Source organism: Acanthopagrus latus, chromosome 21, assembly GCF_904848185.1.
Source record: "Acanthopagrus latus isolate v.2019 chromosome 21, fAcaLat1.1, whole genome shotgun sequence".
Classification (NCBI taxonomy): Eukaryota; Metazoa; Chordata; class Actinopteri; order Spariformes; family Sparidae; genus Acanthopagrus; species Acanthopagrus latus.
Window position 1 is genome coordinate 28,148,509 of NC_051059.1, and position 23,043 is coordinate 28,171,551.

At 45.5% G+C, this 23,043-nt stretch overlaps 2 protein-coding genes across 4 annotated transcripts; both read left to right on the top strand.

Moving 5' to 3' along the window:
- The first annotated feature begins 93 nt into the window (after positions 1–93).
- afg3l2 (AFG3-like AAA ATPase 2) lies at positions 94–12,149 on the top strand. Of its 2 annotated transcripts, none has more exons than XM_037084536.1 (17): positions 94–323; positions 1,344–1,443; positions 1,539–1,607; positions 1,696–1,832; positions 1,953–2,105; positions 2,352–2,426; positions 2,774–2,895; positions 2,977–3,250; positions 3,358–3,495; positions 3,592–3,745; positions 5,751–5,858; positions 6,353–6,478; positions 6,561–6,671; positions 6,749–6,864; positions 7,320–7,520; positions 7,954–8,148; positions 10,428–12,149. In XM_037084536.1, the coding sequence occupies exons 1-17, from the start codon at positions 240–242 to the stop codon at positions 10,665–10,667; spliced, it is 2,403 nt and encodes an 800-aa protein (XP_036940431.1). In that variant the 5' UTR covers positions 94–239; the 3' UTR covers positions 10,668–12,149. The 2 variants fall into 2 exon arrangements, with proteins under 2 accessions (XP_036940431.1, XP_036940432.1); XM_037084537.1 differs by having other exon boundaries at positions 1,699–1,832.
- A 161-nt stretch (positions 12,150–12,310) lies between these two features.
- puf60a (poly-U binding splicing factor a) lies at positions 12,311–19,423 on the top strand. Of its 2 annotated transcripts, none has more exons than XM_037084544.1 (11): positions 12,311–12,728; positions 13,417–13,512; positions 13,628–13,714; positions 13,840–13,890; positions 14,051–14,212; positions 14,602–14,694; positions 14,842–15,055; positions 15,916–16,106; positions 16,274–16,388; positions 18,008–18,252; positions 18,617–19,423. In XM_037084544.1, the coding sequence occupies exons 2-11, from the start codon at positions 13,435–13,437 to the stop codon at positions 18,914–18,916; spliced, it is 1,536 nt and encodes a 511-aa protein (XP_036940439.1). In that variant the 5' UTR covers positions 12,311–12,728; positions 13,417–13,434; the 3' UTR covers positions 18,917–19,423. The 2 variants fall into 2 exon arrangements, with proteins under 2 accessions (XP_036940439.1, XP_036940438.1); XM_037084543.1 differs by having other exon boundaries at positions 12,311–12,535.
- The last annotated feature ends 3,620 nt before the right edge of the window (positions 19,424–23,043 follow it).

A 23,043-nucleotide genomic window follows, 5' to 3' on the forward strand; every position in this document is an offset into this window, starting at 1 on the left:
TAAATTAATTAATTTTAATACAGTTGGGGGCGCATTAGTCTCCCTAACCCTTCATCATGCGGAGGGCGCTATGGAGCCCAGTGACGTACAAACGTGCTGAAAACCACAGAAGAAGAGCGCGCTGGAGGAAAGATGGCGGCGCGGTGTGATTACGGAACAGCGGTATTGAACTTGAGTCGTGTGTAGAGGCTGTTCCCGCTGCTCTTTGCCGGTCCTGCCGGTGACGCTCCGCTGTGAGGATGGCTCACCGCTACCTGCGGCTGTCCGCCGGCTGCAGGAACATGTTCCGGCTGCTGCTGCCCTCCGGCGCTCCGGCCAGGCTGGTAGGTGCTTAACATGCTAATGGTGCTAACAGGGACAGCGGCCAAAACAAGCTTCTAGCGCTGAGCCGCTGACAGGTCTGAACAGCAGGCCTGTCTAACCACCTGTGTGTGACGTCACCTACACTCACCTGTGTGACGCTGCTGCTGCTCTTGTTGTCTTTGACTCATGTAGCGTTTAGTAACCTCTGACTGTCACAGAGGAACCTTGACGGGAGGAAGAACTCCTCAGTGTTCGGCTACCGACCCGACCAGGCCTCAGGTGCCCCGGAGTCCCAAGTTCGTCTGTTTGTGCGGAGTCACTGTTTTTACACTGTTGTCGTTATTTAACGGGTAGACGAGGTGTGTGTGTGTGTGTGTGTGTGTGTGTGTGTGTGTGTGTGTGTGTGTGTATTTATATGTCCAGACTCCCTCAACAAATGTGTCAGTTTAGTGAGTTGTTGAGTTGGAGACACTTTATAAACTCTGTGAAACTCTGTCTCTGACTCATTCTGCATTCTTTGGACCTTCTTGGTAATTCTGCAAATCGAGCAGCAACGGGTTTGTTTCACACAGAGCAGGAAGTGACATCACATCCCTGCGGTCACTCTGACACAGGTTCATGTAGCCGTGAACTGGACTGAGAGCTGATCACTGTGATCAGATTAGAACCCAGATGCGGTGCAGATCCAGGTCAGGTCCTGCTGCTGGAGAACAACACTTGTCTTCATGTTGAAGTAGTATTTCAGTCGTAGTAAAAGCTGACATGTAATCACCAGGTTCTTCTGGTGTCGCTGCAAAGCCCACAGGTTCATAAATGTCAGTCAGCCTTCTAGTGTCATCTCAGTGTCTGATTGAACTCGTTAGCTGCAACTCTGATTTCACTGGAGGTGTGATGATGTTGTAATACATTGAAAGTGTACTTTATTGATCTACTTCCTGTCTGTATGTCCAGAGGAGGGCTCTCTCCTGTGAATAAAGTTTATTTTATTGACTCAAGTTGCTGATTGGCTGATCAATGAAGACTTGTGTCCTGCCACTCAGGTGATGTGTCCCAGCACGGTGGAACCAGTAGACAGTGGGCGGAGCCTGCTGAGTGACCTGCTGGGAGCCTACAGAAGACTTAGCTCCAGACCGCCTAAAGGTGTGTGTGTGTGTGTGTGTGTGTGTGTGTGTGTGTGTGTGTGAGAGAGATGGTCAACAAGTTCAAACATGTTTGGTTTTGTTTTCTATTTTCAGGTTTTGAGAAATATTTTCCAGAAAGTCAGAAAACTCCAAAAAACACTGAAACTGAGGCAGCGAGTAATGGTAGGAACTTCTAACATCTACTGACTGAATCTGTTGAGGTTTTCCATTATTTACCTGATTGATGGACTATTGTTTGCTCTGTTCTCAGAAGCAGAACCTGCCAACACTCAAAAAGCCTCCGAACGGTCAGGGGGAGGTGGAGGAGGAGGAGGAGGAGGAGGAGGAGGAGGAGGAAAACGAGGAGGCCGTAGGGAGGAGTCACACTGGTACAGCCGTCTGCAGAAGGTCAGTGTGGTTGGAGAAGCAGATCAGCTCAGCTCAACCTATACAGGTGTCATTCAGCTGTCAGCCGTGCTCACCTGGGCTGACAGGTGTGGATCTGACCTCAGGTTGTGTTTGTTTCAGGGTGATGTTCCCTGGGATGATAAAGAGTTTCGGTTGTTACTTCTGAGCGCAGCGACATTCTGGACAACCTGCACCTATCTCTTCTTCTTCAGGGACGCAGGACGAGAGGTCACCTGGAAAGACTTTGTCAACAACTACCTGTCCAAAGGAGTGGTGAGGACAGTACCTTCACTTTGATGCCAGATCCTGTCATCCTCTTAATGTCATTAATGTGATCCTCATCATGCATATCTCATCATGTGACGCTAATCATTGTTTGACCTTCTCAGGTTACATTTGTCGCCTTGATTGTATCTTGTGTGTAAACATATATTTGGTTAATATTTGATTGCATGTTCCGAAGGTTCTATCATCTGTAATGAGACTCCTGCGGATCACAGTCTGTGTTTCATCCTTCAGGTGGAGCGGTTAGAAGTCGTCAACAAGCGTTATGTTAAAGTGGTTTTCTCGCCTGGGAAGACGCCGTTGGATGGAGTGAGTGACTATTCATTCTGATTTAAAATCAATCTTTTAATTAAATGTCCAAGTTTTTATGTGTGAACTTTACAGTTCTTGTCATTAAAACATGTCGCACAGTTGAAACTTCCTTTAAAGTCTTTAATTTTTATTTTATTTCCTTGATGCTCAAATCTATAATCTGGTAAGAGCGATAAAATAAAGATGTCCCTGAGCAAGATACTGGACCCCAAATTGTGAGGAGACCTGTTTGACACTTCTGACGTTGTAACATTTTCTATACTGACGATTCAATGCAAAGAAGGCAGTTTTTAAAAAGGGCGGCAGGAGACTGAGTCTGTTTGTTGGTGTGTGGCGTGTTACAGTACGTGTGGTTCAACATCGGCAGTGTGGATACGTTTGAGAGGAATCTGGAGACGGCACAGTACGAGCTCGGCATCGAAGGAGAAAACAGACTGCCGGTGGTGTATTCCACCGAGAGTGATGGGTGAGCAGCAACATGATAAACTGGTTCATGTAGATATGAATATCTGTTATACTGTGTGTAACGTTTGTCCGTCCTCTCCAGAACCTTTCTGCTGAGCATGCTCCCCACGGTGCTCATCATTGGGTTCTTGCTGTTCATGGTGCGGCGTGGCCCAGCAGGGGCGGGGCGGCCTGGTCGGGGGATGGGAGGATTGTTCAGTGTCAGCGAGACGACGGCGAAGATCCTGAAAGACGAGATCGATGTAAAGTTCAAAGATGTGGCGGGCTGCGAGGAGGCCAAGCTGGAGATCATGGAGTTCGTCAATTTCCTAAAGAACCCCAAACAGTACCAGGACCTGGGCGCCAAAATCCCCAAGGTACCGTAGACGATGAGGTCCCCCACCAGGTGAAGGAAGGCCATGAACATCTTGACAGGTCCTCAGTGTGTATCAGTATGTGTGTTTTGTGTTTATTGTGTGTGTAGGGAGCCATTTTAACGGGCCCTCCCGGAACAGGAAAGACTCTGCTGGCCAAAGCGACGGCTGGTGAAGCCAACGTACCCTTCATCACTGTCAACGGCTCTGAGTTCCTGGAGATGTTCGTGGGCGTTGGCCCTGCCAGAGTGAGACACACACACACACACACACACACACACACACACACTCCGAGGCCAAGCAAAGTTTGTCTCAGAGTTATCCTGATGTCACCTCTTGTACAGGTCAGAGATCTGTTCGTTATGGCGAGGAAGAACGCTCCCTGTATACTGTTCATCGACGAGATCGACGCAGTGGGACGGAAACGAGGACGGGGAAACTTTGGAGGACAGAGCGAGCAGGAGAACACACTGAACCAGCTGCTGGTGGAGATGGACGGTGAGTGTCTGAAAGGGTCAAATCCACATTCAGAGCTTCACCTGAAAAAGAACATGTTGTTTAACACAGGAACAAACGTTCTGTGTCTGCAGCCAGAGAGCCTTCATTTGTAAGAACATTTAAACACCACAGAACGCACACGGTAACATCACTTATACCATGGTCTGGGGGAATACTTGATTCTGATTGGCTGCAGGGTGTCCATTAACATGGGTGTCCATGGACATCTACTAAGTAGTTCAGTCAAATTGTCTGTTCACCGCTCTAAATTAATGTGCAAGCTGGTGTACCAAATCTGAGTACTTTATGTCCAACACTGAGTGCAGTCCGGCAGTCCTTCAGTGCCTTATCCTCTGAACACCACAGGGTGGCGACTGTAAAGGCAGGAACACACCGGCCCAACCGTTGGACGCTTGAGGCGTTTGTTGAGACTCAGACGAGGTCGGGAACAAATCTGTTCGGTGAAGCTTTCGGAGCCAATCGGGCGTCGTCTGCTCCGATTCAGCCTGCGAAGTCTGAGGAGGAGGGCTGTCTGACGTCTGAGTCATTGGATTCTCTGATTGGTTGTGTGCTAGCGAATCAGCGCGGCGTGTGGGAGGGGAGGAATACTGTGCACTTTGTTTTTCTATTCATTCCGTTCCGTCATTCCCTGTTGTCATGCTTTGCAGTCCTGGCACAAGACTAGTTGTTATGTCCGTTCAGGACGAATTAATCTGTGTTCGTTTGTGCCTCGCTGCATGTTTAGTATGCAGCTGTTTTTGTCTGAAATAGTTAAGTTTCGTTTCGATCGAAACTAAAGAGAGTTACGTGCATAAACCTCTCGTCCAGCCACCCGCTTATTGTGTTTTGCGTAGCGCAGAACGTACAGACTACTGTGGAGCTGGCAGCACGTCGAAGCGGTGTGTTCAATACAGCTTTTCTGCCGAACGGGTCGGACGGGAGGCAACAGAGCGGTCGGATAAGGCAGTTGGCTGTTGGTTTGAGTCCGGATGGTGTGTGGGGGCCTTAACACACAAGCTGCAGAAAGTACATTTCCCCTCTAAACTTACTCATACTTTGTATCACATAAGCAAATAATCTCACATCCCATTCGCTGTTCAGCTCTCTACTTCAGGCTGCGACCACAGTAACATTACACACGGCCGATCATTTGTTTGTGAAAATCTTGATATTGATTTGGGGACAATGACACGACTAGTTAGTTAGCTGGTCTTGTTGTCAGCATACAGTCAAAGTATATTTACTGTCTGTCAACTGTATGCAATGTTATTGACTTTGAATCTTACTAGCATAGCATTAGCTTTCTGGCTCGTCGCTGAGCAGACTAGAATATCTCCTGCTGCCAAGTCGTATCTATGGTCTGTCCTGTTTACTGGAGGAGTGAACAACGTCTCCATTGCATAAGAACCTTACTGGAGAGTCCTGATTGTTCCAGGTATTAGTCAAACCCTCAGGCATTACCAGGGAAACTTAGTTATGGCTTGTGAAAATATTTATATTTTGATTGTAAAACGCACGAAAATATAAATTAATGGTCTAAATTTCTTTTCTTTGGCAAGTGACCATGGTATAAGCGGGATAATGTCCTTTGAGGTGTCCATAATCAGGAATTAATGGCCTCTGCGTCTTCCATTAATTCCTGATTACGGACACCTCGTCGGGCATTATCCCTTACATGAACACTTTCATCAGAAGCTCTGAGAATACACAACAGCATCAGGACATTGCATCATTCTTACCTAAAAATGTAAATCAAAGAGGGTTTAAAGATAAAAATGACTTTTGTTTTGTTTGAGAAGCCATTGAGTCTTTCAGATTATCTGTTACAGACGCCTTAGTGTGTTTAATTGACCTTAAATACCTCAATGACACAATCATCAACTGATACAACGGAGCTGTTCAGCGACGTCAGAAGGTTTCAGTTTGTAGCTCCAAAGTAACTTTATCGATCATCAAAGAGTGAAGTGACAGGAAGTGGGATGTCTCACTCCTCTCTTTTCTTTAGGGTTCAACACGGCGACCAACGTTGTGGTTCTGGCAGGAACCAACAGGCCGGACATCCTGGATCCGGCTCTGATGAGACCTGGACGCTTTGACAGACAGATTTACATCGGTGAGAATCTGTGGTTTGATCCTGCAGATGTTTCTTTATCACTGGTTAGGTGAGAACAGTGAAGGGCTGGTTCGTGATCTGTGTGTGTCAGGGTCACAGCGTGAAGATATTTAATCTTACCTAATGAGGAAACTTGTTTAAATGATGGCATGAAGTGAACACACGTCACGTCGTTGATGTCGTACGATGTTCTTCTAAATATGTATGTTCATCTGTTTGGTGATAAACTGGTTTGTGCTCTTGAGTTTTCTGATATTAAAATGAGATAGATGAGAAAATAAAATGATCAGATTTGAAGGTTTTAGGTGACAGCTGTGACTTCCTGAGAGTCAGCTAGAGGACAGAGCAGATGATATATATGATATCTGTCTGTATTCTATAGTAACGCATCAGATCGTTTCCTCTGATGCAGACGAGCCATTCACAGTCAATGTGTGACAGCAGCATAATCAAACATGATGATCAGCTTTAACAGACTCTGTCTGCCGCCTCAGGTCCTCCTGATATCAAAGGTCGAGCGTCCATCTTTAAAGTCCACCTGCGTCCTCTGAAGTTGGACACTGACCTGGACAAAGACTCTCTGGCGAGGAAGATGGCTGCCCTCACACCTGGATTCTCAGGTAGACTTGCTGTCAGACATTCTTTCCATCACAGCTGGAACCTTGTTTACTCTTTGAGCTTCTTCTCCCTGTTTTATGTCAGGCGCCGACATTGCTAATGTTTGTAACGAGGCAGCTCTGATCGCTGCTCGCCACCTTTCAGACGCCATCAACCAGAAACATTTCGAACAGGCTATCGAAAGAGTCATCGGAGGTGAGTTTCCACCTAACTGAGAGAACCATGTTTGAGTGTTAAGTGCTGAGACTGAGCACTTCCTGTTTGTGTTGGAGGTCTGGAGAAGAAGACTCAGGTCCTGCAGCCGGAGGAGAAGAAGACGGTGGCGTATCACGAGGCAGGTCACGCCATTGCTGGATGGTTCCTGGAGCACGCCGACCCTCTGCTGAAGGTGAAGTTCTGCTCTGTCTGGTAGAGGCAATCTTCTCCATGTTGTCTGTCCAACAGCCTCACTGTGTCTGACTCATCACTCTAAACACTGTAATACCCATGAGCCTCAGCTGCTATGTGGAGCAGAGGTGGAGATTCTATTTGTACTGGTGCTGAAGTTTGGTGCTGTTCTGAACATTATTTGTGGCTTTATGATGGCGGTTTCTTGTTTGAGGCGTATACTGCAGTGTATTGTTATCGTGCAGTCATTTCTGAAGTTGTTAAAACTACGTAAGCTAGCCGCCTGCAAGCTTATTCTCTCGAGGGGGGGGTCTCTCGGTGTCACAGTGTGTTAGACCATGGATTAAACTTAGACTGGAATATCGTTTTAAGTTGAGTTTTTGGTTTCATGGTCACTGAAACCGATATATTAGTCAACTGTTAATGAGTGTGGTGCTGTCGTTGTGACCTGTGCAGGTGTCCATCATCCCCAGAGGGAAGGGTCTTGGTTACGCTCAGTACCTGCCCAAAGAGCAGTACCTGTACACCAAGGAGCAGCTGCTGGACCGCATGTGTATGACTCTGGGAGGCCGAGTCTCCGAGGAGATCTTCTTCGGACGCATTACCACCGGAGCTCAGGACGACCTCCGAAAGGTCACCCAGAGTGCCTACGCACAGGTCAGAGGGCACAGAGGTCACTCAGGTCACACAGGTCAGAGGTCACACAGGTCAGAGGTCACTCAGGTCAGAGGTCACACAGGTGAGCAGAGACATACTGTCTGACACCATCAGTTAAAATGTTTCTCTTCACATTAGATTGAATGTAAAAGTGTTGTTTTGCTGGCAGATGCTGACGTCGGTGGAACAGATAAATAACATATCTCAGTATTGTGTTCGTCCTCCTTCAGCTGTCTGTCCGGTCAACGTTCTAGAGTTTACTGTAAACATGAGAGATTTTTGATAGACTGAAGCAAAAGTATTGAAATGCTGTTCAAACACTGAGGGTGTTTGAAAATGATGAGCAGGCGATGAACTGAAACATGAAGAGTTTTGTTGCAGCGGGATGTTCCCTCTTACTGTCTGATTTCCTGGTTCCTGTGTTCTGCTACAGATCGTTCAGTTTGGGATGAATCCGAAGGTGGGTCAGGTGTCCTTCGACCTCCCACGGCAGGGTGAGATGGTTCTGGAGAAACCGTATAGCGAAGCTACTGCTCGTCTCATTGACACCGAGGTCCGAGTTCTGATCAGTGAGGCGTACCAGAGAACCCACCGCCTGCTGACCGACAAGAAGGCTGAGGTGGAGAAGGTACCAGTAATCTTCTTCTTTTTTTTTTGTATTTATTTATTTATTTATTTATTTATTTAAAATTTATGTTTTCCACATTTTACATTAAAAAATTTCCACAGTATAAAAAATTCCTATACTACCACCAGGGAGCAGAGACATAGATAGACTGACATTCTCAAAGAAAGCTACAGTAGAGTAAATGTGAAGGAAAAAAAAATCTTTTTTCACTCCTCTCCTTGTTTTCACACCTCTCTTACAATGTCCCTTTTCTCCTGTTGGAGTGTAAACATAATAAACATATAAACATATGAACAAGCCTGGAGCTTGAACCAAGGGGTAAGTAATCTACCATACACATTGTCCTTACTGCACAAAGTCTGCTCTCAATGGAGACACAAAATTAACCCAGTTTCCCCATGAATTTTTAAAAGTCTCTGTTTTTAGTCTAGTTGAGAAAGTCAGCTTCTCCTTTCTATAAATATTGAGCATTTTCTCTACCCAATCCTCCATTTTTGGTGGATCAGTTTTTAGCCATTTTCTGGTGATGGCTTTTTTAGCAGCCACCTGTATTATTCGAAATATGTATTTTCCTCCTGACCCTGTAATCTCTGGGTTGTCTTTTCCCAAATATAATGCTTCAAATTTAAGTGGAATGTGCACTTTCAGAGTGTTTTCCATACTCCTCTGTAACTCCTGCCAATAGGGTAGAATACAGGGGCATCCCCAAAAGATATGAAAATGATCAGCTTTATTCTCCCCACAAAGTCTCCAACATCTTGTGTCTCGAGATTTCTGTTGTGCTGGTGTAATAAAGTATCTTACAATGTTCTTCAGCCATACTCTCTCCATGAGAGGGAGCATGTTGTTTTCCACTGTCCTTCATTTACCATCCCCCATTCCTCCTCTTGTAACATCCTTCCTGCCTCTTTTTCCCACTTTTCTTTTATATATGTTGTATTATATATACAACATTTACTTTAATCTTTCAATTTCTTTACATAAATTTGTGATTAATGTCTTGCCTTCGTCTGAATCATAAAATGAGATGAATAATCTAATAATTCCAGACCCTAGCTCATCCAAATTAACCTTTTTTATATTTTGCTCCATATAATGCCGCATCTGTAAATATCTGTATAAATCTTGATTGTTTAATCCGTATTGATTTTTTAGATCCTGAAAGCTTTTGATGGCCTTCTTTTTAAAAAGCTCCCAAAATATTTTGGTGCTACTTCCCATCTACTGAATCTATCTGTTGTGTTTGGTGTGAAGTCTGAATCATGTGCGATCCATCGCAGTACCTTGCTCTGCTCAATCAAATTGTTCTTTAAAATAATCTCAAACCATATATTTAAGGATAACCCCAGCCAAGGATTTAACTCCTCTTGAAGATTTTCCCTCAATTTTTTATCATTTAATATTGCTTGTATTGGAACATGTGCGTTTGATGTGAGACATTCAATGTCCTTCCATCTTGCACTGTTGGCAGGATTGCATACATTCCACAAAGTTTTTAACTGTGCAGCCTGATAGTAACTCTTGGTAGCGCTACCCCCCCTTTGTCTCTAGGCAGTTGAGGAGTTTTAAATCTTATTTGGGGTCTTGTCCCCTGCCAAATGTATCCTGAGATAAATTTGTCCCATTCTTTAAAATCTTTGTCTGTACCAGTAATCTTCTAGATTATCACTGAGAACCTCTCCAGTCCAGGTGGTTCAGGAAATAGGGCCTCTCCTAAATTTCCCCATAAAGTAGAACCACTTATTAATGAAGAAACCTGTAGAATGGGAAATTCTTTAACCGTTCTGTTACAGTGCTTCACATCATACTCCATTCTGTGGTTTCTAGAAACAACTTGGAGAACACCACCAGCAGGTTTCCAGTACTGCAAAGCAGGGTTCTTATCTGCATCTTTAACAAAACCTCTCCTTTATAAACTAGAACCAGCTCAGACACATAGAACCCTGACATTAAGCTATAGAACAATTCTGTGATGAGAACGCCACAAAGCTCACATTTCAGCTGAGATGAGACAATATTGTCTCTCTCAGGAGAAATCTGTCCAGGCATTTGAGAGAACACAGCTGACGTAGTGGATTATTATCAAAGTACTGAAATGTTCTAGCGGGAGAACATTGGGTCTCATCGAGTTCTGGAAGATTTCTGAGCTGAAAATTAGAAAAATGTTCCAAACTAGTGGTTCACAAAGCTCTGCCCTGATTTGTAGAACCTTGTCGTTCTAGGTCATTCACAACACAGACAAACTTCCTGCATAGATCTGACCCTGTTCTTTCCTGCAGGTGGCGCTGCGACTGCTGGAGAAGGAGGTTCTAGATAAGAGCGACATGTTGGAGCTGCTGGGCAAGCGTCCGTTTGCAGAGAAGTCGACATATGAGGAGTTTGTGGAGGGAACGGGGGGCGTTGACGAAGACACAACTCTGCCAGAGGGTCTGAAAGACTGGAACCAGGAGAGGAAGGACAAGGAGGAGAGCCCGGACGAGCAGGTGGCCCGCCAGATCTCTGGAGGAATGCCCTTCTAGAACCCTCTGATGGACGGATGAACACTGACCTGTTTCTTTCACCTAAAATATCATCTGTCTGGAGTTCTGCATCACAGACACTCACCAGGTCTAGAACCTTCTCAATGACTTCCAGAACAAACATCAAGGTTGGATGTGTGTGTTCTACCACCACACTGAACCCACACAACCCTGCATAACCTTCCCTATCTAGAGTTCTTCTATCACCTGTCTTCATCTTAGACATCTAGAAATGCTCCTCCAAATGTTCTCCAAGAGTTCTAGAAGTTCTGATGTTTTGGCACTTCTGCACTGAGTTTATGGAGGGAACTCTGCACAGAGGTGTTCTAGAATTGTCACAGGAGACCTTAAACAACACCGACTGTAGTACCCTAAATTAATTCTTCAAAATTCTTTCACTAATTTTGGTCAGATTTCTGTGCTGGGAATTCTGTAATTAACTCCTACAACAGATCTAGAACCGATATCTATGTGTTCCACGACAACTTCTCATAACTACAACCAGTCCTGACCTCGACATAGAACTCTACAGAACAGTTCTAGAACCAGGGATCTCCACTCAACCTTCTACAGTAAAGACAGAATGTTCTCCACCTTGAGGGCTCAAATCTAAAGCTCCTAACTGTTCTATAGACCAGCTCAGACTCATAGAACCAGGTCATTAAGTTCCTGAACATTTCTGTGCTGAGAACTCTATAAAACCTTTGTTCCAAAATGAGATTCTAGATCATTCACAGAACACACACTCGCTTCTGCATGTTCACTCTTTAACATCACGTCTTCTCTTGTAAACTAGAACCAACGCTGACTAATAGAACCCTGATAACATCCCTCACTCCAAACCAGGGCTCACCAGAAAGTTCTCCGTCAGGTTCTCTACAATCAGCCTAATCCTGACCCTGCTTCTCTGCAGGGTTCTACAGTGAATATATTTGCCAAACGATTGCTTCGCCTGTGACCTGTGTGACCAATAAAGAACACGCAGAACTCCTGTAAAAAGTTTGTGAGGAGCAGCTGGTTCCTCGCCTTGCCTGAACTGTCAGACTCGGACTCAAAGAACACAAAGCAAAGAACAATGACTGAGCATCACATCCTCAGCTCTCAGCAGAACCCTGCTGGTGGAGGAATCAGAATCATCATGTATTTATCAACAGAGCTGAGTGAGATGAAAACGCTCCATCCACACGACCATCACCATGGTAACTGTGCTGTAGCTTAAGTGTTAGCTTAAAGCTAACGGAGATGACACTCAGCTACAGGAGAGGAAAGCTGATATCAAAGCTAATGTTAGCATGTGGAGCCACAGTCTGTGCTGATGAGGTATTGATCAGTTATTGCTAGCTTCCTGTGTTATGTGTGCAGCTGAGTGTCTGCTGTCACTGCAGACAACAAATATGATGTGAAATAATAATAATGATGTTCAAATGTTTTGTTGCTCAGTGAACATCAATAAATGTATCATTTATCAATCATTAAAACTAACTCATTGTTTTGCTTTTTTAAAACCAAGGTTATTATCATTTAGCAGAAAATATACCATATTTGTATCTGTATAAATGTGTTTATATGATTATACTTCATCTGCTCATGTTTTATTCATATGATAGGGCTACAAGTCTTTTATTTTGAAAGCCCCTGTTAGAGGATGTTGGGCGGAATTGTTGCTGTTTGTTGTGGCAGCGGAGACACAAAACTCAGCTTCCGTGTGTGACTGAGCGGAGACAAGAAGAGAAGGAGGAGGAGGAGAAGAAGAAGAAGAAGAAGAAGAAGGGGAGGAGAGAAGAGAAAGAGAAGAAGAAGATTAGCAGGAGGAAGAGGAGGAGGGGGGAACCGTGCCGCGCTTCTGTATGGCGGTGACAGTTTCCGCGGTAACTCTGCTTCCTGTTTATCTGCAATCACAGACACATGCTAAGCTAATGCTAACAGGAGCAGCCGCGCTGACGTGAAACTGTTCCTCTGACTGTAGTTACACTGAAGCTGATAATAAGCCATGATCATTTACCGGAGCATGCTCAGGACGGTCCTGTTAGCTGAAGCTAAGCTAGCGGAGGCTCTGTACAGGTGAATGAACCAGGTTCCGTCTGGTTGTTTAGAAACGGATTGATCAGTGGAGTTTTGAAAGGATCCTGGAAATCCTTTAGACCACCTGAATTTAAATGAGGTGTATTTAAGGTTCAATGTGTTTGGACTGTGGATCAACAGCCAGTCTACCTGCACACAGGTGACATCTGTAATCCTGCTTGTTTACAGAATACGCGCTGTAAACACACGTCATTCAGCACTGACCTTAGGGACTGGAAAACCTTGAATGTGCCTTGGAAAGTGCTTGAATGTGCGTGTGGCTGGAGACGCTTTGAAGAATCCGCAGAACTTAAATTATGGAAACATGACTGGGGTGATCATTTGTGAGCCAATAAGAGAGCTCCACCCAACATCAACAGTCCTCCACTAGAAGCAGAGTGCACACCTCTGCCACAGTCCCCTTTCGCTCAGTCCAGTACCTGGTCCATGTCCGTGTGACTGCTGAAGATGGGTGGCCCTCCATCAGATCCACATTGTATTTTGGATCAACGTCATGTTGTTCTCACTCAGACAGCTAATGTTCTTCATCAGATCCACGTGCAGTTCTCACCTCACTGTGATTGAGAAGGAGAGTAATACTTCCTGGATCCATCTCTTGATCTGGATCCGCAGCAGAGATTAGACCCGTCCCCTGTCACAGAGTGTGACCTGCTGACTCTGTCCACAGGGAGGGCCGCCTCTCAGCATGGAAAACGGACAGAGCACCACCACCAAGCTGGGCCTGCCGCCACTCACCCCAAACCAGCAGGAGGCGCTGCAGAAGGTCTCTCTCTCTCTCTCTCTCTCTCTCTCTCTCTCTCTCTCTCTCTCACACACACAAACAGTCTACAGTGTGTATCTGTATATCAGAGCTGTGATTGGCTGACTCCTTTCTGCAGGCGAAGAAGTACGCCATGGAGCAGAGCATCAAGAGCGTTCTGATCAAACAGACGCTTACGCAGCAGCAGCAGCTCACCAGCATACAGGTACCATACACACACACACCTGTCTGTTGATGACTTCATAGTTGGCTTCAGACTGAAGTGTCCACTCAGCTCAGAGGACGTGCTGTGTGACGAGGAGTTCATGACATCATGTCTCTGTGTGTCAGATGGCGTCTCTCTCGATGGGTCTGGGTGACGCTCTCTCTCCTCTCCAGTCAGTAAGTTAGAAAATGTCTTTGTCTGAGAGCTTCTGTTTTCTAATTCTGAGGAGGTCAACATCCTGATTTAGTCCAGGTCCAGAATGATCCTGGTTCTGGTCCTGGTGGTCCTCAGGTGTGTTGTTGTAGTTTGATTTTCCGTGTGTGTGTGTGTGCTCAGGTAGCCGCCCAGCGTCAGAGAGCTCTGGCCATCATGTGTCGAGTTTACGTGGGCTCCATTTACTATGAGCTGGGAGAGGACACCATCAGACAGGCCTTCGCTCCGTTTGGACCAATCAAAAGCATTGACATGTCCTGGGACTCTGTCACAATGAAACACAAGGTCACACACACACACACACATGCACTTTAACCTCAGTCATCCTCTCTTCCTTCTGATGATGATAATAGAAAGTCAGGTGAAGTGATGTAGATCACAGAACAGTTCTGGAGCGTCACAGTAAAACAGAGCTGCAGCGTTCTGCTGAACAACTGAAGCAGCTGAGACTTGATTTAAACATCAGATGTCTCCATCAGCTCGTCTTCTGCAGGACAGAACACATCACAGCCTGATCTCAGACCAGATTTACAGCTTCCACTTGTTTTTGAAATCTTGCAAGCTAACACTTGTAGCTTTTAGCTTAGCAGCTACAGTGAAGATTTCATCTTATTAAAGAGTGTAAATAACGTCTTGTCATTAACCTGTGTGTGTGTATGTGTGTGTATCTGCAGGGTTTTGCCTTTGTCGAGTACGAGATGCCTGAAGCAGCTCAGCTGGCCCTGGAGCAGATGAACTCTGTCGTCCTCGGAGGCAGAAACATCAAGGTGAGTCATGACATCATCACAGCTCCCAGCCTTTACTGGTTAGAACTGAAGACAGGTAGTCCAGATCCTCACCAGGAGACGTCCAGCTGCTGAACTGGTCCGTGTGTGTCAACACGTTGGGTTTGTTCACTCCTGCTTGTCTTTCAGGTTGGAAGACCCAGTAACATAGGCCAAGCTCAGCCAATCATTGACCAGCTGGCAGAGGAAGCACGTGCCTTTAACAGGATTTACGTGGCATCTGTCCACCCCGACCTCTCCGATGACGACATCAAGAGCGTCTTTGAGGCTTTCGGGAAGATCAAGTCTTGCATGTTGGCCCGGGAGCCGAGCACCAGTCGGCACAAAAGCTACGGCTTCATCGGTGAGTGCAGATGGCTAATATTCCAAAAAACACCACGCTAACGTTGGGGAATGTTTCGGGTGTGCTCCTCCAATCAAACACATTGAGCTGAACTCAGTTCATATCAATCATAACGTGCATGAAGACTGTAGAGCAATGAGTAAAGCCATTAATTTGATGGAGATTTAAAGATAAAAAACATTGAGCACATTGAGCTGAATTGAGCCAACATGGAGGTCAGGGTTAACGAACACGCATTAAATGCTTACAAAGACAAAACATTTTTCAGTTGTTTCATGAACTGAAACCAGTCATCGATGAATAGAAAATGAATCTGCAACTGTTTTCAAACCAAATGTCTCGGGTTCCAGCCTCTCAAGTATACATAATATCTTCAGTTTTCTGAATCTCAGTCGCCAGAAGACGGCAGAGATGAATCTTCGCCTCCATCCAGACAACAGGATGACAACGATGTGACACAATGTAGAAAACAAGTCAAACCATTAAAGTGAAACTCTCGCCAAAATGCAACCGAGGGTTTTTTTGTGAATGTACCCGAGTCAAACTTTCGGGTAAAAGCATAAATACGACGAAAGCACCACTTTTAAGATTGACTGTATTTTCGTTTTCGGGTCAAAATAATTTTCAGTGGAGCGAGATGCGCAAATACTATGTGAGCATCAAAATCGGGCTGAATTCAGGCCGCAGCGCAGACGGACGTCGCCTCCGTTGTTGCTCTGAGACATTCTCTGGGTCTGACTTCTGAGTGCAGCAGTGAGACTCGGACTGTGTGGAGGTCGTTACAGTGTGATGAATGTTTGAGCCTTCGGGGGGCGCAGCTGAGGCTGTGTGTTAACAGCCGCTGATGGTTTTGTCTCCAGAGTACGAGAAGGCTCAGTCCTCTCAGGATGCCGTGGCCTCCATGAACCTGTTCGACCTGGGCGGTCAGTACCTGCGGGTGGGAAAGGCCGTGACTCCGCCCGTCCCCCTCCTCACGCCCACGGCTCCAGGAGGCCTCCCAGCCGCGGCCGCCGTGGCTGCTGCTGCCGCCACCGCCAAGATCACTGCCCAGGTGAGTTTATATTTATGGCAGCTTTTGATACGGTACGTTGGGTAGTAGTAGTGCTTTGTGCTATTGTTTTCCACAGAAGTGTATATGTTTTTCACGGTGTGTATACCTTTGCAGTACTTGTATATTTTCCACAGGATGAATTGAACTCTGTGCGGTGATGTGTTCAGGAGGCGGTGGGAACGTCGGTGCTTGGAGCTCTGGCAGGACCGGCGCTCCTCTCTCAGCAGCTGGGAGGACTTCCTCAGGCTGTCATGGCTGCTCAGGCTCCAGGTGTCATCACAGGTACACCCACAGCCCCACCCACACATAAATCCCAACCCACACATAAACTCCCCAACCCAAAAACAGACGCCCTGCTGTCCAATGATGTCACAGATCTCCTGCCTTGTTGGTGTGCAGCAGTTTGTACACCTGTAGTCTGCCACCTGTCCTCAGTCCTCACACCTGTAGTTGTTTCCTGACTCAGGACAAACATTCACCTTTTTTATTTCTGTTTGTTGCATCTGATTTGGTTCTATGCTCGTCTGCTCAGTACAAACTCCTGAAGTACTGACGAATTGCATTTTCTTTAATGTGAATCCAGATTGCTTCAACAGAACAGATAAAACAATGTGAGAATCAAAACAGTCAAACAAGATAAACTATGCACAGAATAAATGACTGTTTCAAACGAGATGAACAGAATATTAACGTGAGACTAAAGACAGAAGACAGTTGTGTGTAAACAGGATGTTGATCCTGACCAGAGGATGTGATGTGAGGCGTCTCAGTGGCGCCCCCTTCAGTCAGACGTCCACTTGTTGTCTGTGTTACTTCGTCTGAAGCATCTCCACTAATACCTTTTCTCTTTCATTGTCTTTTCTCTCTCTGTCCCCCCAGACCCCCAACATTTGCACCAACAGTTTCCTCTTAGCCCCTCCCCTTTGTCACACACTGACCAACCAGTGAAGAAGACTGTTTCTAGCCCCTCCCTCCAAACATAGCCCCTCATTCTTATTGGCCAGTGAGTCTCAGATCTTGTGTGATTTGAGGAGATTCAGTCATGTTGTACAGCACACCTTCATGAGCAGTGGGTGGGAGGGTCACATTTGACATCATGGTCAGGTGGGCTCGTTTGTTCGTCCTGCTCTCATATTCTTTAAGTCCAGACCTTTGTGTTTCTGCACCAATCCTAAGTATTGGTTTGGAACTTCACCATGGTCACTGGAGGAGGATCGCAGAAGGCCGAGTCACCACAGTCTGTGGCTGCAGGGCTGGTGACGTAGTGCAGGTGGGCGGAGCTGATGTCAGAACAGGAGCGTATGCTGTGCTTCAGTAGCACTTCCCCTCCATCTTTGCTATTACGTAATAAGCACACGTCACCTGGAGAGCAGAGGAAAGGTGGTGCAGGCTTAGTGGTGTAACCTGCTGCAAATCATTGTGGGTGATCGTCACCTGAGTGACAGTTTGAGAGTCATATTACATTCACATTTAGGGCATTTAGCAAAGTGCAGAGCGCAAAGTGACTTACAAGCACATTTTTCACAAGAAAGAAACCACAACATCACTTGAACGATGAAGACAGAATGAGCTCACTTCCATTGTCCAGACAAACAGACTCTGACGGCAGCAGGGAGAAAGTTAATGGGGATTGTTTAACAACTAATCAAATGCAGCAGTCAAGTCAGTTTGCAGATTTAGCTCCACCTGTCTCCTGAGCAAGGCAGTGCAGGCTTGTTAAACCGGTGCACCCAGTGTATTCAGTGGTTTGTAGAAGATGCCGGGGATCGCTACCAGTCCGGTGGAGAAGCTGCCTTCCAGGAGGAAGTTCTTCTTCTCCAGCAGCCTGGGGCGGCTTCCTGCAGCTGGACCAGCGCCGCCCGTCTGACCGTCCTGTACCTCCTGCTTCCTGTCTGTTTCAGGTGTGACTCTGGCTCGACCCGGCCTCCCTCAGGTGGGTCTGGTAAACCCGGTCCTTGCAACGCCCCCGGCACCGGGGGCCTCTTTTGGCTCTGAGGTGAAGAGGAAAGAAGAGGAGTTGGAGGAGTGTCAGCAGGAGGTGCAGCAGGATGGAGCCATGGAGCCAATCAGTGAGCAGGAGCACATGAGCATCAGTGGCAGCAGCGCCAGGCACATGGTGATGAGGAAACTGCTCCGGAAACAGGAGGTACGAGTTGAAGTCCTGCCTTCACAGGTATGGAACTAACAACCAGCTGCTGGAGTTAGACCCTAACACCCAGGAGGAGGTGTTGCAAATGGAAACTTACTTCTTCCAGTTTGTAGATTTATAGCAAACATGAGCAGTTATTCAATGTGTCACATGAGGAGGAAAAAAAGGTTCAGAAGTACACAAATGTAAAGGTGAGTTCAGGAGAATTGGAAGTCAACTAATCAGAGTCCAGCTGTGCAGGTGCAGTGACCTGAGCTTTCATTAGATGCGAGCAGAGATCAGATTTAAGAGTTTGTTCTCACCTGAAAAATGGGATTACAATTTTAATAAATACGCTGTAATGATTTACACTCTCTTTCAGTCGACCGTGATGGTCCTGAGGAACATGGTCGGTCCTGACGACATTGATGACGACTTGGAGGGCGAGGTCACTGAGGAGTGTGGGAAGTTTGGCCAGGTGAAGCGGGTCATCATCTACCAGGAGCGTCAGGGCGAGGAGGTCGACGCTGACGTCATTGTCAAGATCTTTGTGGAGTTTTCAGAAGTGGCCGAGATGAACCAAGCCATCCAGGCGCTCAACGACCGCTGGTTTGGAGGACGCAAGGTTGTCGCAGAGGTTTATGACCAGGAACGTTTCGACGCCAGTGACCTGTCGGCGTAGAGCACACACACACACACACACACACACACACACACACACACACACACACACACACAAACACTGTTTAACACAGATACAAACTCAGCGTAGAGTAGTGGCCTCTTTCTAACTTGTCACTTTTTTATCTGTTTGTCTTCTTTGCTTTGTCTCCGAACAGGATTTAAAGGACCGTCAAGCTGTTTCTCATGTTTTAACTACCGATGACACAGTTTATATTCCTGCTGATCGTTTTCCAAATCAACAACGTTATTGTTTTTTTAATGTATTCTGCACATTAAACAGCTCTCCGCCTCACAGGACCATCATCAGCCTGTTCAACACACACAAACATACATACATCAAATACACTGGCAATACTGAAGAGCTTAATCTCGAGTTAGCATAAGTTAGCATTAGCATAGTTTCATATCTCCTGTTAACAACAGGCAGCTATGGAGGGACTTGTTGAAGATGTTGATTGACATTTACAGCAGCCAGTGCACCACATGTGGGTCTCACACACACATACACACACACACACACACAGCATCACAGCCTCCGAGAGGTCAGAGGTCATTGTGGTGACTATATACATTTCGGAGGGTGATTGTCTCCATGTTTATGGCTCTGTGCACCCTCGGCCCGAGTCAACTAATAAGACAGCCAGCTAGCCAACAGTAGCTACTTTAGCAGCAGTTAAGCATCAAAGCTAACGACAGCTGTCCATCAGGAAACTTCATAAATCACCTCAGTGCAACATCTGTCCTCTGTCCTTCTCAGAGGCTGCTGGTTAGCAGCAGTTAGTGGTAACTATAGCAACAAGTACAGCTCCAGTCCAGAGGGGAAGCAGAGCCGTTGCAGGACATCAGGAAATACTTTCTCCATTAAAGATGATCCAGCTTCATCTAAATCAGTCAAAAAGTAATGACATTGTGTTTTTGTTCAGAAATCTGTGTGGCTGAGAAACACTTCGCTGCTCTGATGGCGTTCTTGTTTTTACACATCAGTGTCAGAATATAAAGAAAGTGTTGAAGTGGAAAATGAGTGCACAGGATGAGTCATCAACATTTTTTATTGTTTTTCAGGAAACTACAAAATGTAAAATACCAGTAAGAATTCCGACAACACAACTGTTTTCCACTGTTGGCCTGAAACTGACGTACAGGTGAGACGTGACTAAAACACTGAAACACTGTTTTTGACTTCATGGGAGCTTTAATCCATGGACCCGATGAGCAGACTGCAGGACACCCCTGGCTGTTTGAAGACTGCTGTTGCTGCGTTCAGGGATACTCTGATGCCTGAGCTTTGAGTTGTGTAAAACGTTCAGCAGGAGTGAAACAGGTTTGAGCTGAAACATGAAGCCAGCTGTGGTCCAGATGTTCCTTTTACCTGTTTAGATCCAGACAGCAGAAACTTCTGGATGCTCTTCCTCTACTTCTGTTGATAAACTGACGTTCCTGAATGCACCACACCATTGTCCAGACTCAAACCAACTTCAGTCTGTCCTCCATGTTTTCATGACGTTCTCTGGTGGTGCATTCAGGTGTCACACTCAAATATGTGAATAAACTGTTCTTTTTTCAGAATGAGTGTGTTTTTATTTCTTCACCCTGAGCTGTTCTTTGATTGGCTGACAGTTGACTCTAGGCCAGAGCGCAAACTGAACATAAGTCATTTATTATAATTAACAAGCACTAAACAAGGGGTGGTGAGTATGTGTTTAACTGCATTGTCATCATTATTTCCATTTTCTCCTTTATTTGGTTTCACATCAGTGTGATCGCGCATACAGTGAAACAAACAGAACAAACTGAACGTGTGTCTGGAGTCTGAGAAGAAATATAGACCAGTTATAAATAAATGAATAAACATTTCCTTTTTGTTAAACAAAACAAGCCGTTTCAGTGAGGGGAGATATACATTTTCCACTTGTCCCAAACTCCCTCATATGTATGCTGCTGGAGCCTCATTGAACAGGTCGTTCTTTCCATCACGAAGATCTCACAGACGGTGTGGGACCGGATAGATGAAGCGTTCAGCTGGAGCCACGATACTGATGAAAGCAAATAAGAGTTAGTAGAAGCTAAAAGGCCAAAATGGAGTTAGTCCCATTTAGATTGAATATGTCTTATGCTGAAAGACATTCACTTTTGGACTGGCCCAGAACCTGGTACTGGTCGGCTTCCTGGGAGCCGCTGGAGCTGCTGAGTGATGAGAGTTCTGAGCAGGTGTAATAAAGAATCTATGAACACCCTCCATGCACCTGAGCTCTATACCCTCCACTGACATTCACAACATTCCTTCCAAAGTTCTTCTGCGATACAGCGGTTAGATTCTCTCCCATGTTCAGGTGCAGTTCGTTAACTTGGTCTGCTGAGGAGCCCTGGATCTGTTCTGTAGGTGCACTGCAGCACAAAGCGTACCTGAAGAAAGTCCCCAGGATGGCAAGTCCTCCTGGTAGTTTATCCCACCATTGATTTTTTTTTAATCTGTAATCTCAACTGGAACAGTCTGAAACAAATATCGCACCCGAGGTAAGTATTCAGTTTGTATCCAGATACAGAGCTACAGGCATCTGAAGGTAACAACAATTTAAAGATGGAACTTTTATTATTATTCTTACTGGTTACTTTACTCACTTCCCTTTGAGTTATTATATAAGGCTTTACTAGTTTAAAAAAGGATCTGATGAAATTCAAATTTTCCTGATACACTGTATAAAAGCTGACTTGATGCCTTTTCTGCATGGAGGCTCAATAGAGCTGCCTGACGTTTATTCTGTTATATTATATATCACATGTAACATTATCTTGTGTCTGCCTCTGCTGGTTAAAGCCACCTGGTCCAGACTTATTATGTGGGGAGGATTTTCAAAGTTCTTTTTGCAGCTGTTCACATGTGTCTCTTCTCTGTTTGTTAATGTGGAGCAGTAGCCTTTATCTTCCCCTCAGAGCTCCCTGCAGGCGACACTTCCCCGTTATCATTTTCATCAAGGTTTCCTTTTATATTCATCCTTATTTGATCTCTCTGTTGATTCAGGATCTCTGTATTTGATCTCCAAATCCTTTTTTTGCATAACTTAATATGAAATCCATAACAGCTGGGCTGTGATCCGACAAGTCCATTGTCCCTATCCTGCAGTCTGTCACTCTCTAGAAATCTTTTTGAAACGTGAGGAAATAGTCAAGCCTCCAGTCAACACTGTGCGTAGGTGAAAAAAAAAAGTTCTGAGGTTCTGATCTCTGCAAACATCAGAGCTCCAGCTCCTCTATCGTCAATCTCATCTCTCCCGAATGAAAAGATTTGATGTGTCGAGAGTCTGGTGAAGTCTGACAGGAAAGTCTCCCCCCCAGATGACGATGAGCCTCAGAGCTGACCAACTACAAGAACCAGAACATCCCACAGATCTCCCGTCTGTCTTTCTTTGCACCTGAAATGTAATTTGTTGGAAATTAAAACCCTCTGTGACTGCAGGAGGGTGAATATTGGTAAAATCTCCATCGCTTAAGTTTTTCGTGTTCTGATTCTGTTAATTGGGTCTCTTGAGAGCTACGTCGCTCCTCCCTCTTCAGTTTAGTCATAACCTTGCTCCTTTTACATTGTACATGATTATTTTAGTTGACTTCATACTTGCATTTGTTTTGTTTGTTTTAAGCCCCTGTACGACTGTAACGGAGTCACATCAGCACCCCTGGTGCTGTAAAGAACGATGGCATGAACCACAAGAAGAATCAAACTTGTAACACATCACAAATAATGACAATGAAGGCCTCTCTGATGGCTCCTGAGTCCAGAGGGAAAGTCTCTTCCTCCTGGTGGTGAAAGAGTCTCTTCAGCCCTCCAGCTGATAAGTAGGTCCATGGTGTCCAGTAGAGGGCCGACCACAAAACCTGTCCCCCATAAGCCCTTACTGTCATCTTGCTGAGGCAATCAGTGTCATGTAGAGGAATATGTTTGATGCTAGAATGTCCAGGTCCAGGTGTGTGAAGGAGAGGTATCATAGGTCCTGCTTTCCTATTTCTTGTTTTAATTTCTGAACTTGTTTGATGTTTTAATGTTCTGTTTCTTAGTGGAATTTCTTTTTCCTGCTTTGTTCTAATGTCTTGAACTGTACCGCAGTTGAAGTGCTGCAGTGAAGCTTGACG